This window comes from Puma concolor, chromosome B1, assembly GCF_028749965.1.
Source record: "Puma concolor isolate L17-30 chromosome B1, mPumCon1.1.hap2, whole genome shotgun sequence".
Classification (NCBI taxonomy): Eukaryota; Metazoa; Chordata; class Mammalia; order Carnivora; family Felidae; genus Puma; species Puma concolor.
In genome coordinates, this window is record NC_141670.1 from 151,816,016 (window position 1) to 151,833,871 (window position 17,856).

Here is a 17,856-nt window from a genome sequence, read left to right on the forward strand (position 1 = left end):
TTACTATTCACACTCACCCTATGAGGTAATACTTTTATTATACTTTTACTATCCCTAATTTACAGATGAGGTCATTTGGTATCTCCCAATGTTCTAAATTTGTACCATGAAATTAAGAATGAAAGAACAACTACTTTATTTTACCCAGTATAAGCATTGGCAAATTGCTCCTGCTGGGCCACTATAACACCATACCAAACACCTGATTTCTATAATATTGCAAAGTATACCTCGTTAAATGGTAGCCAAGAGACTCGCTAAAGTTCAGCTGTTCTGTTTCATATTCAAATCCCCTATTCCACACTGGGCTTGTGTTGTGTGTGTGTGTGTGTGTGTGTGTGTACACATTGGTGTGTGAAATACTGTTGTAACTGACACTTTTATCTGAATTTTCACAGCTGTGGTTGTGCCTTTTTTGCTTCAGTAATCTGGTACTTTCCCAAAAACTAAAATTTATGAATTTGCAAAGTAAACATGACTATGTCATCATAACATCCAAAAGACATGTTATCAGTGGCATAATGCATAAGTTATACCTGGCACAACTTAATAGGAAAATCATCTTAATTACTGTAGTGTGATTACTCCTAGCAGATTTTTTTCTAAAGGAATTATGGTGATGCTCTATAATAGAAACTTGGGCAGTTCCCAGCACAAAATGATATTTGATTCTTATTAAAAAGTATACTGCAAAAACAATTTGCCTTCAAAATCTTATCCTAGAGAAATTCAGTTCTATAAGTGATATCTAAGAAGGATGCATAGAGAATAAGAAGATAGATCCCAAATAGGGCTGAATCTGAAGAAACGTGAGGGAGGCGGAAGCAGAAAAAGAAAACAGCAGAGGCAAAGGGCAATAGTTAAATATTATTAACATAGATTTAGTTACTTAATCTTTTATTTACTCAACCAGTATGTATTAACTATTCAATATTGCTAGAAATGGTGATAGATGTGGATACCATGGTGAATAAAACAGGCCAGTAAACTATTCCACTTTCCTGGAGTCCACCATCTAGCAGAAAAGATAGTAAAACAGTAAACCAATAATGAAATGTGATGATATTTCAAAAGAGGGAGAAATACAGTATGTTATAGGAGGATCAATATTTTTTCAAATCTAGCCCCCGTGCTAAGCCAAGATTTTTTTGTGTTAAAGTATTTATCCCTACTGATTTTTTTATTACTTATGTCATTAAAGTTTACATATACTGAAGATTAAATGAAATAATGTATGAAAAGAACAAGGTCCATAGCAAGGTACAGAGTAAACGGTAATTACGTTTGTATGACAAAAATCTATAACCAATCTGTACTCAATAAACTATCGACTTTAACATTTCTAGTTAAAATTGATTTTATAATTAAAACATCATGCACATAAATGTTTTCTTCCATATTTCCACTCTTTTGTGATCAATGAACAAGAAGTTGCAAACTTCACACAGACACCACACGTATCACACACACCAGACACACAAAACACACACACCATACAGTAAGCACATATATACCACACACACAGGCAACATACACCCCCCCACACACACACACCACATACACCATGCACACACGCACACACCTGCGAACTTTAAGTGATGCATTGGTATGAAAAGTGAAATTGTTTTGAATATCATAGAACATGGTTGAGAAAGACAATTTTGGACAACACACTTTCATCCATGCATGATCCTCATTATCCTACTGTCAGAGATATTTCAGTAAGTATAATTCTGTGTGAACAGATAATTCAATTCAGCTCAACTTTATATTTTTTTAAATTTATATTTTAAGAGTTTGAGTACTTTCATGCTTCAAATCCAAATTAGTTTGGTGGAAACTTACTTTAAAAAAATTTTTTTTACATTTATTTTATTTTTTGAGAGACATAGCACAAGTTGGGAAGGGGCAGAGAGAGGAGACACAGAATCCGAAGCAGGCTCCAGGCTCCGAGCTGTCAGCACAGAACCCAATGCGGGGCTTGAACTCACAAACGGTGAGATCATGACCTGAGCCAAAGTTGGACACTTAACCGACTGAGCCACCCAGGCGCCCCTGATGGAAACTTATTTTTTTTTTTTAATTTTTTTTTCAACGTTTATTTATTTTTGCGACAGAGAGAGACAGAGCATGAACGGGGGAGGGGCAGAGAGAGAGGGAGACACAGAATCGGAAACAGGCTCCAGGCTCTGAGCCATCAGCCCAGAGCCTGACGCGGGGCTCGAACTCGCGGACGGCAAGATCGTGACCTGGCTGAAGTCGGACGCTTAACCGACTGCGCCACCCAGGCGCCCCTATGGAAACTTATTTTTAAGAGCACTGTCATCTTTAATCTTTTCTATTCATTATGTGACATAACAGTGGAAAACCTGGAACATTAACATCCTTTTCAAACAAATTACCGTTATTAAAAATATTGGAAATGTGTTCTTATTCCAGTAATTAGTTTGAATTAGTGATTCTCTCTTCCTTTTTTGTCCATTTTGGTTTTGTAATAAAACTGGTCTTTAAACACCTACTTTTTTCTCTATCTCACAGAATTACAACTGAATCAATCTAAGAACAATATACCAAGAGCTCGGCTGAGGACCCTAAAGATGACAGTTGCATTTGCCACTTCATTTACTGTCTGCTGGACTCCCTACTATGTCCTAGGAATTTGGTACTGGTTTGATCCTGAAATGTTAAATAGGGTGTCAGATCCAGTAAATCACTTCTTCTTTCTTTTTGCTCTTTTAAATCCATGCTTTGATCCACTTATATATGGATATTTCTCTCTGTAATTGGTAGAATACGCAGGAAGTCATGTGAAAAAGAGCATGGTAGTGAATTTCATCAAATGAGAATAATAAACACAAAGGTTGCAGCGTTTTTATATAAAAACAGAGTTTAATGTTAACATTCTTATTCTTTTAGAAATCACATTGTCAGAAATTCAAATATAAAGAAAAAAAATACAAAGAAAAAGAAAATTCAAGAAAAATATTACCTCGTAACCATAAACTGAACTAATTTCTGCCCTTTCTGAACTCCTATGTTATACAGATTTCTTATCATTTTCTCCCTGTCTAATAATGTGTAAATTTTTAAAAGAGCCATGGCCTAAGCAAAGAGATTCCAAAAAGTAAGGCTCAGAAACCACAACACAGTCTTAACCTAGGCATGCCTCTGAGAGTTTTATTCCAAGGGCTTAGCAGCAATTATATTTTACACTACAACAATATGCAAAGCACAGACAGAGTATTTCCCCTGCCCATAAGATCAATCTTCCCTCCTCTGGTTAAAAACAAAGTGCAATGGATCTAATTTTTTCTTTGATTCCAAAAGCATCTGAAGTTTGAATTATTCAGCAACCAACCCACCATCCATTCCAACCACCTGACAAGACTTACAAGTAGCTCTCCTTCATCCCAGTCTTGAGACAGCATGAAGTGCCTTCATAGAAACGGCAAGTGTAGAAGGATTCATATTTGGACAGGGGTTAGAACATTCCTCTAGGCTGCATAATCAGTGGAGTTTGTGGTAATTAACTGTACTAATATAACACTGTTTTTAAATACAATCAAGATGAGACCTATACTGATCATGTCTTATACATAATATGCCCTCTGTTTTAATAGGAGAGATGTTTTTCTATTTTCCGATTTTACTGAATCTATAATCCACAAGTCACTAAGAAAAATAAATAATAAATTAAACAAATGCAGAAGTGAAAAGATATTTGATACATCAGAGGAACACTGAAAATTACAGTTTCAATATATACAAGTCAACGGAGCCAACAAAGTATTGAAAATAGATAAAGAAAAACTCTGTAAATGTGTAACTAACACCTACTGATATTCACATTAAGTGGTATCATTTTCAAAATATGTGGGCACAATACCTCTTTTTACTCAGGCCTATTTCTACGTTCCATTAAAGAAGGAAAAGGATAAAAATTATGAGACTCTAATATACATTATGAGAAAAGCTTATAAGAGACTTTGAAGTAATTCAGTGATCATTTAATTTCTTTTTTTAAAAATAGGTAAAATAGGGGCACCTGGGTGGCTCAGTTGGTTAAGCACTCAACTCTTGATCTTGGCTCAGGTCATTATCTCCTGGTTTGTAGGATGAAGCCCCACATCAGGCTCCCCAGTAACAGTGCAGAGCCTATTTGGGATTCTTTCCCTCTCTCTCTTAATCTCCCCTGGTCATGTGAGCGCGCGCGCTCTCTCTCTCTCCCAAAATAAATAAACTTTTAAAAAAATAGGTAAAATACCATTACATTCATATGAGATATTTAGTGCCACTCAAAGATGAAATGTAATTTCAAAATTTCCAGGGCATGTGAAATTGTGGAAAGTAAATTACTAATTAGACTAACAACGGTCTTTACTTATTTTGCTCACACATACTTTTCAGTGTAGTTGTGTGTGTGTGTGTGTGTCCAATCACACATTATTTTCTAATTCCACTTCAACTGATCCTGTTTGTTACCATTGACATCCTTCCTTCTACTCCTTCATTCATATCTTCTTTTTTACTAAGCCCATACCTTTAATTAATCCATGTACCAACTCTACAGTTGAATCGGGCAAGGCTCAAAATTTGTAACATGCTAAAATACTCAAGGTTAACTTTTAAGGCATGTATATTGACACCAAGATTTTATGGTTCTACTAGATGACACAATAATATCTGTAAGTTACAATAAAACCAATCTTCTCCTTTAATCTTTATAATATACTTATTCCTAAATTGATAACAATTCTTACTTCCAGATTTAAAGGCAAAAACAACACATATATACACAATATAATTTAAGGGCTTTATTAGACATGTGTTTAATGAACACACGTTAGCTTTGCTCTTAGATGTTTAAGAAACTGTTCTATTTAGATATGTTCTCAGGCATTTTTTGATACATTAGCTAAAGGGCTATTCAAAATTTGGTGCAGGGGTCTTTAACCTATGGTCCATGCACAGAACTGTATTTCAGTACAACTGCTTTTATTTCTGTTTATATTATTTTATGAATTTAAAAACATTATCCTGAAAGGGCTATCTAGGCCAAACCAGACAGCCAAAGGAACTCATGTGACAAAAAAGATTAAGAATTCCTCATTGATTTTGTATAAGGAAGTTTATTATGATAAAAGTGTCTCAGAACATATTCATTTGTTTATATGCATGCATAGTAATGTTAATATTGAACTGGATTGTTTCAATTTGGTTACTTACCATTTGAGACTTAGAAATCTCTCAAGGCTCAATATGTAATGAAAAACTTTGCAGAAGGAAGTAAATTATACAAATATTGTGGCCCATAAATTATAATATGAATATGGATTTAAATTAAAATTTATAGCCCAGGGCACTTGGGTGGCTCAGTCAGGTAAGTGTCCAACTTTGGCTCAGGTCATGATCTCACAGTCCATGGGTTCAAGCCCTGTGTCAGGCTCTGTGCTGACAGCTCAGAGCCTGGAGACTGCTTCTGATTTCATGTCTCCCTCTCTATCTCACCTCCCATGCTCGCACTCTGTCTTTCACTCAAAAATAAACAAACATTAAAACAAAATGTATAGCTATAAAAGGTAAATGGGGCTTTAAATTAAAGACATACCATTCAACAGAGAATATTCAACATTTGATATTTTAGTTATTTATTCTATCTCCAATCATCATAAAAGATGAGGAGTCCTTGTAAAAAAAAAAAAAAAAAGAAAGAAAAGAGGATATATTCTGTAGAATGAATCCACTATATCAGATAATTAAGATTCTATGTTGGTTGTCTCCTCCTGGCTACAATTTGGGTTTCCTCTTGCAATTCAATTTACTAAAGAAATTACATAAATGAATAACAATGAATTGAAAAAAAAAAAAGACTGCACTAATTCAATTTCAGCCTAAGAAACAGAGCTATAACAGCTAAGAAAGAAAAAAAAAATACTGGAAGAGGAGTGGGTATCACAATTATATTATCTCAGTTAAAATACATTTAGAATTTCATCTATTTTACCTTTAGCGTACTTTCAAATGTTGAACCAATTCCTTGAGCTTGTCTACTTAGTATAAATTGTGTCCATAGGAAACTAAATAAAAGAGTAAGGTTGACTTTAATCTCTAATTAAAATTAATTTATTTAGGGGCGCCTGGGTGGCTCAGTTGGTTAAAGCATCTGACTTCAGCTCAGGTCATGATCTCATGGTTTGTGAGTTTGAGCCCCCACATTAGGCTCTCTACTGATGCATGTGTAGAATGTGTAGAATGCATGTGTAGAAACAATAGAAGAATACATGTATTGATATATTTATCTCTGAGTGATTTTTTTAAATCATCTTTCTCATGAATTCCTATAATTCCAAACTTCCCAAATGAACATAGATAGCCTTTGCAATGAGAAGAAAAATCATAAATGTTATATGTGTGTTTGTATGAATTTTACATATCACTATTTCAGTCAGAATGCTTTCTGCTGTAATAAGAAACGTCAGACCAGAAGTGACATGTTTTCATCTCATATTACAGGATGTTCACAGGTAAGCATGTAGAATTGGTGAATTCAGAGCTTTGAGTTATTTTCTCTGCTTCCACTAGGCTTTACTTTCATGATTAGAAGTTAGTTGTCACCATTCTAAGCCTCCAAGTCAGAAAGAAAGCATGGCTTCTCACCGAGCATCTTTCCTTCCCAGAACTTTCAGCAACTTCTTGTTAAATTGGCTAGAACTGTAGCGCACCTGGGTGGCTTAGTCGGTTGAATGTCTGACTCCGGCTCAGGTCATGATCTCGCGGTTCGTGAGTTTGAGCCCCGTGTCGGGCTCTGTGCTGACAGCTCAGAACCTGGAGCCTGCTTCAGATTCTGTGTCCCCCTCTCTCTCCGCCCCACCCCTGCTTGTGCTCTATCTCTCTCTGTCTTTCAAAAATGAATAAACATTAAAAAAAGTTTTGTTTAAATTGGCTAGAACTGTAACACATGACCAGTTCTAACCCAACCATGAGCAAAGGAGAGGGGATTACCTTAAACACCTTAAGGGTATGTTTCATTTTAGGGCAGCAGGGCTCATTTCTCCGAATGTTTAGCTACCTGATAACAAAAATAAAGAATGAAGTTCATTCTCTCTCTGCCTCTCTATCTCCTGTCTCTCTCCTGAGAGTAGAAGGGAAATGTGGAGGTCAGAAAACAGCAGTAAATTCCACTAGTAAAATAAAACTGAAACTATATATACAATAAAATTTAAATATCACATAATTTAATACAAAGCATTAAAGACTAAATACAGCTATTGGAGCATAGTAATTGCATAGTAACTGTAGCCCTAAGGAGAAAGAACAGATTTTATTGTTTTTCACAATCTAAATCCAAACATTTTAAACTCTACTAGTTGGAATCTTCAATAGAAGTACAGGGTGGCTTCCGCCCAATTATTTACTTTCTTGGGAACTCTTGGTCCCTATTTTTTATTTGTTTTTATAATTCATTTCATTGGGTAAGAAATTTTCAGAAAGTTTTCAAATTCAGAAAATACTTCAGATCCAGAAAATAATTGTCAAATAAATTAATAACTAAGTATGTGGCAATCTGAAGCATATTTCCCATAAAACTAATAAAACTTAGCTCCAAATTTCTTACTTATTCTGTTCCCTCCTCAGGCCCTGGATGTTTTTCTTATCACTTTTCTAATATTTATTTATTTTTGAGAAAGAGAGAGACAGAATTGGAGAGGGGCAAAGAGAGAGGGAGACAGAGAATCTGAAGCAGACTCTAGGCTTCAAGCTGTCAGCACAGAGCCCAACACAAGGCTCAAATGCACAAACCATGAGATCATGACTGCAGCCAAAGTCAAACACTCAACCGATTGAGCCTCCCAGGCACCCCCATTTTTCTTATCATTATCAAGTGATGTCCTTTCATTTTCTGATAGCTGCACATCATCCCTTGATCATTCATGAAAACTGTCACTGGAGGGGCCAAGATGGCAGAGCGGCATGGAAGTTCTCTGCTTCGCTCATTCCTGAAACGCAACTAGATTGGCACCAACCATTTTGCACACCTAGAAAAGTGATCTGAGGATTAACACAACAGTCTGTACAACTTGAACCACAAGTGAACTCGACAGGTACATGGCACAGAGAGGTGAACTGGAGGAGAGAGAAGCCACAGAGGGTAGGGAGCTGTTTTTATGGAGAGAGGTCACAGAAAGCGGGGAGAGTACAGGAAAAACATTCCCCCTGAAAGTAGCTGAAGAGAAAGGGAAAGAGTGGAAACACCCACAAGTGAAGAAAGGGAGAAAGGAGAAAGGAGAGGGTTTCAATACCATTTGGACGCTATAAAGAGGAGAGAGCAATCAGTATTGAGTCCACAGCTTAATACCTGGTGTGCTATGGTGGGAAGGGTGAATCCCCAGGAACAGGCAGCAACATCGAGGGGTCCACAGGCCACACAGGAAGAAGCCGTTCCCCTGCTAGAGAAGCATTTGGTAGAGGCTGTACAGCCACATCACAGGCAAAGTTCCGAGCACATATTCACGTTTGCTGGTATTGGAACAAAGACGCTAGGGTGCAGTGAAACCTGATGCCAGTTTTGTGTTGTGATTTACCATAATCCCTGAATGAAGGAATTCACCCCAAGAGAAAGAACAGGAACAGATATAAGCAAGATGTCTGGACTAGAATTTAGAATCATAGTAAGAATACTAGCTGGGGTTGAAAAAAGCATAGATTCCCTTTCTGCAGAGATAAAAGAAGTAAAATCTAGTCAGGAAGAAATTAAAAGTGCTATAACTGAGAGGCAACCTTGAATGGATACCAGTGCAGCAAGAATGGATGAAACAGAGTAGTGAATCAGTGATATAGAGGACAAACTTACGAGAAAAATGAATCAGAAAAAAAGAGAGAATCTAAGGCAAAAGACCATGATATAAGAATTAGAGAACTTAGTGACTCACTAAAAAGGAATAATATCTAAATCATAGGGGTCCCAGAACATGAAGAGAGAGAAAAGGGGTAGAAGGTTTATGTAAGCAAATCATATTGTAAAACTTTCCTAACCTGGGGAAAGACACATACATCAAAATCCAAGAAGCACAGAGAACTCCCATTAGATTCAACAAAAACTGACCATCAACAAGGCATATCATAGTCAAATTCACAAAATACACGGATAAGGAAAGAATTATGAGAGCAGCAAATTCCTTAACCTATAAGGAACACAGATCAGGTTTGCAGGAGACCTATTCACAGAAACTTGGCAGGCCAGAAAGGAGTGGCAGGATATATTCAACATGCTGAATCAGAAAAACATGCAGCCAAAAATTCTTTATCCAGTAACGCTGTCATTCAAAATAAGAGAGATAAAGAGCTTCCCAGACAAACAAAAACTAAAGGAGTTCATGACCACTGAAAAATCCCTGCAAGAAATTTAAGGGGGACTTTCTGAGGGGAGAAAAGATGAAAAAAAAAAAAAAAAAAAGCAAAAAACACCAAAAGCAACAAAGACTAGGAAGGGCCAGAGAAGACTGCAAGGAACTCCAACTCTACAGGCAACACAATATATCATCCAGTACTCACTCTAAATGTCAATGGACTAAATGCTCAATCAAAAGACATAGGGTATCAGATTGGATTAAAAACAAAACAAAACAAACAAACAAACAAAAAAAACCCAAGATCAATCTATATGCTATTTACAAAAGACCCATTTGAGACCCAAAGACATCCTCAGATTGAAAGTAAGGGGATGGAGAACCATCTATCATGCTAATGGTAGCCAAAAGAAAGCTGGGGTAGCCATGCTTCTATAAGACAATCTAGATTTTAAAATAAAGATTTTAGAAGAGATGAGGAAGGGAAGATAAAACCAGCAGAAGATGGGAAATTATAAAGATTAGAGCAGAAATCAATGCTAGCGAAATCAAAAAAACAGTAGAACACATCAACGAAACCAGGAGCTGGTTCTTTGAAAGAATTAACAAAATTGATAAGCCCCTCGCCAGTTTGATCAGAAAGAATAAAGAAAGGACCCAAATAAATAAAATCAAGAATGAAAGGGAGAGATCACAATCAATACTGCAGAAATACAAACAATAATAAGAGAATATTATGAGCAATTATACGCCAACAAATCAGGCAATCTGGAAGAAATGGACAAATTCCCAGAAACATATAAACTACCAAATTGAAACAGGAAGAAATAGAAAATTTGAACAGACCCATAATTAGTAAAGAAATTGAATTAGTAATCAAAAATCTCCCAACAAACAAGAGTCCAGGGCTGGATGGCTTTTCAGGGGAATTCTACCAAACGTTTAAAGAAGAGTTAACACCTATTCTTTTAAAGATGTTCCAAAAAATAGAAATGGAAGGAAAACTTCCAAACTTATTCTATGAAGCCAGCATTATCTTGATTCCAATACCAGACAAGGACCACACTAAAAAGGAAAACTACAGACTAATTTCCCTATGAACATGGATTCAAAAATTCTCAACAAGATACTAGCCAACTGGAGGCAACAATACATTAAAAGAATTATTCACTATGGGGAGCCTGGGCAGCTCAGTCAGGTAAGTGTCTGACTTCAGCTCAGGTCATAATCTTGCGGTTGGTGGCTTTGAGCTCCACGTCAGGCTCTGTGCTGACCGTGCAGAGCCTGGAGCCTGCCTTGGGTTCTGTGTCTCCCTCTCTCTCTGCCCCTCCTCCACTCATGCTCTGTCTCTCTCTGCCTCTCAAAAATAAATAAAAATGTTAAAAAAAACTTTTAAAAAGTTATTCACCATGATCAACTGGGATTTATACCTTAGATGCAGGGCTGGTTCAATATCCACAAATCAATCAATGTGATAATAAAAGAAAGGACAAGAACCACATGATCCTCTCAATAGATGCAGAGAAAACATTTGACAAAATACAGCATCCTTCCTTGATAAAAAAAAAACCTCAGGAAAGTAGAGATAGAAGGATCATACCTCAAGATCATAAAAGCCATATATGAAAGACCCACTGCTAATATCATCCTCAATGGGAAAAAACTGTGAGATTCCCCCCTAAAGTCAGGAACACAACTGTGATGTCCACTCTTGCCACTGTTATTCAACATAGTATTGGAATTCCTAGCCTCAGCAATCAGACAACACAAAGGAATAGAAGGCATCCAAATCGGCAAGGAGGAAGTCAAACTCACTCTTCATGGATGACAAGATACTCTATATGGAAAACCCAAAAGATTCCACCAAAAAACTGCTAGAACTGATCCATGAATTTATCCTAGTCACAGGATCTAAAATCAATGCACAGAAATCGGTTGCATTCCTATACACCAATAATGAAGCAGCAGAAAGAGAAATCAAGGAATCCATCCCATTATAATTGCACCAAAAAACAAAAATACTTAGGACTAAACCTAACCAAAGAGGTGAAAAATCTATACACTGAAAACTACAGAAAGCTTATGAAAGAAGTTAAAGACACAAAAAATGGAAAAATATTCTATGCTCATGGATTGGAAGAACAAATAGTGTTCTATTTGTGACCCAGCAATTGCACTACTAGGTATTTAACCAAAGGATGCAGGTGTGCTGTTTTGAAGGGGCACATGCACCCCAATGTTTATAGCAGTACTATTGACAATAGCCAAGATATGGAAAGAGCCCAAATATTCATTGACAGATGAATGGATAAAGAAGATGTGGTGTGTGTGTGTGTGTGTGTGTGTGTGTGTGTGTGTGTGTACACACACACACACACACACACACACACACACACACACACACACAATGGAGTATTACTCAGCAATCAAAAAGAATGAAATCTTGACATCTGCAACAACGTGGATGAAACTAAAGGGTATTATGCTAAACAAAATAAGTCAGTCAGAGAAAGACAAATATCATATGATTTCACTTATATGTGGAATTTAAGATACAAAACTGATGAACATAAGGGAAGGGAAGAAAAAAATATATAAAAGCAGAGAGGGGTCAAAACATAAAAGACTCTTAAGTATAGAGAAAAGTGAGGGCACTGGCTGGGGTTGTGGGTAGGGGGGATGTGCTAAATGGGCAAGGAGCATTAAGGAGGATACTTGTTGGGATGAACACTGGGTGTTATACGTAGAGGATGAATCATTGGATTCTACTCCTGAAATCATTATTGCACTGTATGCTAACTAACTTGGATGTAAATTAAAAAATAATAATCATCATAATAAAAAAGAAAATAGTCACTGTACTAAAGCAGTGCTGAGCCCCCATCTGAATAACGATTCTGTGTGGAAATTCCACTTTTCATCAGTCTAGTACATTTTTAATTCCCTTGAAAGGGAAAAGGGGTAATTTTTTAAGAACTTGAGGAGAAAGCCCAACATCTTGAGTGGAAGTGGACAGTGATGAAATCCTACACCTATTAACTTCCTAGCTGAGACACTCTTCTTAGTTCTCTGAAACCATGCCTCCCTGGTTTTCTTCCTATCTTATTCACTGTTCTTTCTCAGTTTCATTTTGTGTTCCTTCTCTTCTACCTAATATATATATGGACTCAGAACTAGGGATTCTTGGTTTGTCTATCTTCCCTACCTTGTAAGGGTGTGTGTGTGTGTGTGTGTGTGTGTGTGTGTGTGTGTTTGCCTACACACACATGTGGAAAGCAGGAGTTAGAGGAAGCAGGGTAGAGCAGTGCAAAATGTGGTCATAGGTCTGGCAGCACACACATCATCAGGGAACTTGTTAGAAATGTAAATTCTCAGGCCCTGCCCAGGCATACCGAAGCAGAAATTGTGGGGTCCAACAATCTGTGCCTTAATTAGCAAGTCAGGTAATTCTGATGTGTGTGAAGTTTGATAGCTGCAGGGCTAAAGTTTCTAGCTATCAAATCAAAGATGGAAAACAAGTCAAAGATGAGAAGGAGGATCTGGCAATGTTTCAGTCAAGAAGAAAAGGTGCAAATGTGACAACATAGTTCAGGAAGCAACTGTGTCTGATGGTGAACAGTGACTGTGGTTGAATTTGGATCTCTGGAATAGGGCTCTGAATGTCTTCTTTCACAAAAGGGCTTTTTATGGAGGTGCCTTTATCCTCCAATTTGGACGGAACCTGATGTGTTTACAGTATATTGTCTAGAAAGCCACAAGGATGTGGAGACCCACTTAGGGATTTTTAGGTTTGTCATCTGTTTTCTATCAATAATAGCAGAAGGTTAAACTTAGGATCATCACTTATTACATTTTATTTCCAGTCACTATTGCATAAGTAGTTAAATCAAACAAGAAAAGAGTCTTGCAAAATTATATTTCAGCTGTTAATCTATGATTTGTCTACTGCTCTGTAGGCAGTATTTTTGAAATATTTCAGGAAAACATGATATGCACATATCCTAACTCATAGAGCATTTAAGAGAATTATTCACATCTTGAAAAGGCTTATTTCCTTCACAAAGGAATTCCTCTGGGTTCTTCTGTATAGTTACCTTTGAGCCAGTTCAAATGTTACTGCAACACCTTTGGGCAAAGAAGCTTGCCTCAGAATTCAGGAGGTTGGCTGCTTTCCATCTATGTTCATGGAGACCTGATCCAGGGACTGAGTACTTCCTATTCTTTCTGATAATCATGAAACAACTGTTCCAATTTTGGGAATCTTGGCATAATATATTAGGAAAATACTAAATGAGAAATAAAATTAGGTTCTAGTCTTGACCCTTCACCTCCAATGATGTGAATTGATTCAAGACATTTAACCATTTTGAGTCATCCTTGGAAAAACTATAAGGCTGTGCATGTATATGACTATTAAGTATCTTTCCTTTGCTAATATTCAATAACTTAGGACCATAAGGTGAAAAAGTGCATGTAAATAAGCTCTGTAATTATAAAACACAACATAGATGTTATCTTTACCATTTATGATGTGAACTATTTGATTTACAGAAAGCCAATTGGCATTAAGTTTTCAGGAAGATATTCATTACAATGTACACCTATATAATGATCAAGATGGGGAGCTTTTAAACGCATTGTTGTATCATGGATTGGATCCAGAACTGAAAAAAAGTGACATTTGTGAAAAACTGGTGAAATCAAAATATATAGTTATATAATAGTATTGTACCAATATTAATTTCTTTGACAAATGTATCACGGTTATGGAGGATGTTATCTTTAGGGGAAGCTGAGTAAAGTGTACACAAAAATTCTCTGTCTTACCTTTGCAACTTTTCTAATTTTAAATTTCTAATATTACACCAAAATAAATATTTAAAATAAAATTATTGTGCTACACCTTTGGAATATAACTATGCATTCATACATAATATATATGTGCCACATGAACAACAGAAATAAAGGAAAGAGACAGTGGGTCTTTGATAGATCAAAGTTGAGAAGGGAAGTGAGCCAGGAAATCACAGAACTGAAACCACCATATTTTTTTTTAACATTTCACAGAAAAGAGAGCTCTTTGAAGTTAGAAAAGTTTTACTGAAAGCTGTGAGAAAGAAAAGATAAACTTGGACTAAGAAAGTAAAAATCTGCCTTGCTATTCATCAGATATAGATAATAGACACAAATAAAGTAAGCTGTAAAATTAACAGAAGATAATACTTTTCTCAAAAACATGCTGCAAAGTGTCACAAAAATTTCCAACTTTAGTTAATGCCACATTTTTTACTCACAAAGAATCCTTTTCTCTAAAATCAGAGTGTCAAAAACCTTGTTCTTTGAAATCAATTCATTAAGATTAAAATATCCTACTCTTGGTGATGATCTAAATCACTTAACAGAGAAGCATGCTCTACTTTCAACCCTAGGACAGAACTTCAGAAAACAGTTATGTGGATACATGACACATCTATGTTAGCTGCAATTTTCAAGAAAATAGAACCTGGAATCTATGATGGAGTCCAGACCTAATTTAGACACCTTTACAAACAGCCTCACTTTCTTTTGAGCCTACAAAATACTTCTTTAATTTCTCCTAAACTCCACACTTCCCCAAATTCCTATAATAAATATATATTCTCCTTTGTTTGGTGAGGCATCCCATAGTTCTGGAATGTGGACTCCTTCCTTGCAATGAACCAAAAAACTGACTTTCTTGAAATACAGGGTTTTTTTTTTTTTTACTGATGGATTTAGGCTTCTTGGACGAGGAAGCCTGCCTCATACTAAAAGTTCAGGATAATAATTTCACATAAAAATCAACAACAAAAAAGTATCAAGTTCAAATACTATATAAAACTATTATTTAAAAAGAGAATAAGGAGCATAACATCATCATTATATATAATGAAAACATATCTGAAAGATGTACCACAAAAATAGATCAGAACTTGTAAGTTACTATTTTTAATTTTTTTGAGGGGGAGGTGAGGGAGAGGGAGAATACCCAAGCAGGTTCCATGCCCAGCACAGAGCCCCTATGGGGCTCCATCTCACAACCCTGGGATTGTGACCTTGAGATCATGACCTGTAGGTGCCCCTGTAAGTTACTATTTTTAAGCTAACTAAACAAAAAAGATACAAAGTAGGAAAGAACAATATGATTCAGAATTAGAAAAACTCAACTCCATGGCAGGCATCCGTTCACAATTTTTATTAATATAAAATCATCACATTGTACACTTTAAGTATCTTACAGTTTTGTCAATTACCTCAACAAAAATGGAGAAAAACTCACAAATGGGGTGCCAGACCTCAGGAGAATTAATAATAAAGAAAAAACAGGAAGTGGGGTAAGTGGGATGCATAGAATGGGTGAAGGGAATTAAGAGGTACAAACTTCCAGTTATAAAATAAATATGTCACAGAGATGAACAGTACAGCATAATGAGTATAGTCAGTAATATTGTATCAACATTATAAAAGAAAAAAAAGAATAAACTAGAAGGAACACAAAAGCTAAGGCATATAACAGATTATGATTTCCTGTGAAGAACGTGAGCCAATCCTTAGGTTGATGTTTCCCTACTCATTTTGGTTGTCTGATGCTCATTCTCTAGTAATTCTTCAGGAAGCGTTCATGACAACGATAGTCTCATCAAATATTGATACAATATCAAGTGTTGATATTAGTTTATACACTTTGTACGTGAGACTTGCTTTTGCTGGATATAACATCTTTAGTCCATATTTTACCCTTGAGCATCCTAAATATATTGTTCCACTTTACTTTTGGCAAAAAAGTTTCAATGTCAAAAGTCTAGTGATTTTCCAGTTTTCTCCTATTTTGCAAATGTAACAATATATTAAATTCTGTTAAATAGGGGTATTTGCTATATATTTGAAACAATTCACACTGTATTTCACCATATCTAAGATAATCTCAAATTTACCATTATTTTCTGTATTGATGAAAAAGGAAAAATTACATTCCACTATGGGTTCAGCTTTTGGCTTTGTCCAGCAATGCCAAGGGTGGCAGAAACGTTTACTCAAGACGCCAAGCAATTCAAGAGAGGTGAGAGGGAGGCTAAGGAAAGACTCCCCAAGCTGCTCTCAAGCTCCTGTATTTATTAGGCATACATTATAAAGAAAACATTGTGCAATATGTCAGTGGCTACCTGCCAGTTAGAACATATAGAAAGCATGCAAAACAAAAACAAAAACAAAAACCACAAGGCATTCCCAAGACTACAGAAGAGCAGATGCTGAAAACAGGTGGAGAACAAGACAAGATATTCCATAGCTAACATTGTCTAAGGAATTCTTGAGCACAGGCAGGACCCAACCCCTAAATACACATTAACTAGATACTAGCCCATTGTTTTCAGGAGAGCCAGAAAGCAGTGTAATGCATTCCCTATAATCTCCTTAACCAGGACATAGCTATTTGACTTCCAACATTCCAACTTAAGGGATATTAAAATGTAAAGAAATGTGGATTGCAGATGAAATTCAGGCTATTCATTTTCTTTTTCTGTATAACAATTTACCATAAACATACTACTAAACTTAGTTACTAGAGTAGAACCTTGAAAGAATGAGAGGTAGACCAAGTTCCTTTTAATGATTGTGTAGAAAAGGTACACAACTGGATTAAGAAACTTGAATGATGCCATAGGTCAGTAGTATGAAGTTCCAGGTATTTGGAAATGTTAAATTTTGAAATGAGACTAAAGAGGCACAAAGGATAATGCAGTTTTGCCTGAATCCTCTGTCCACACTAGAGAGGAAGAAATTCTAATTAAGTAAAAGTATCATACATCACAGAAAATGATATAAAGTCAAAGTATATGTTAACTTTTAAAATCCTCTAGCTACTTCTTCAAATATTCCGTTTATTTACAATGAAAGACAAATCCTACCTAATGCTGAGTCCTACTAATTTTTGTTTTCTAAGAAAGGTGAAAGGGGAACCAAATGAAAAAGGATTAGAAGTACTTAGACATGTGTTCTAGTACTTTATCTTGACAGTCTGTGACCTTGACCAAGTCACTCATGCCGTCTGCAATTTCCTTTTCCTCACTCATAAAGCGGAGGCAAACTGGATGACCATGTCATTCATTGCTCTTAAAATCACGACTCCATTAAATCAGTTAACGTGCCTGGCTTGTAGCAGAAGCTCAAAATTATTTGTTAAAAGTATAATGTCTTAAAATGGAATTCCAGAAATCCTGAAAATCTGGAACTACTTACTACAAACTTTCAATCTTTTAAAGCTATCACTTCGCTAGCCACTGTTATCTCTGTGCCTTGCTACAGAGCCAAGGTTACCTCATAACTTCAGTGTTTCAGCTCATTTGGAACTGCAGAATCCTCAGTCGCAGCGGAGCCTTTCACTACACCCACCTGCGGCAAGGCCTATCCTCTTCCTGGCGGCCACACCCAAACCGGAAACCAGGACGTCCCTGGGGTTGACGGGAAGGCTCAGCTCGGCGGCACGCTCTCC

The 17,856-nt window shown here is 36.3% G+C and overlaps 1 protein-coding gene and 1 long non-coding RNA gene across 2 annotated transcripts in view; one reads left to right on the top strand and one right to left on the bottom strand.

Moving 5' to 3' along the window:
* Positions 1-2,789, top strand: part of GNRHR (gonadotropin releasing hormone receptor) — a 21,485-nt gene extending 18,696 nt beyond the window's left edge. Inside the window, exon 3 of the mRNA XM_025921952.2 lies at positions 2,539-2,789. Within this exon, the coding sequence (XP_025777737.1) occupies positions 2,539-2,783 (245 nt within the window). The 3' untranslated portion in view covers positions 2,784-2,789. The remainder of the gene's footprint in view (positions 1-2,538) is intronic.
* The window catches only part of LOC147581958 (uncharacterized), an 18,247-nt gene extending 393 nt beyond the window's left edge, over positions 1-17,854 (bottom strand). The window contains exon 1 of the long non-coding RNA XR_015250425.1: positions 17,682-17,854. This is a non-coding gene — a long non-coding RNA (uncharacterized LOC147581958). The remainder of the gene's footprint in view (positions 1-17,681) is intronic.
* Positions 17,855-17,856: the final 2 nt, after the last annotated feature.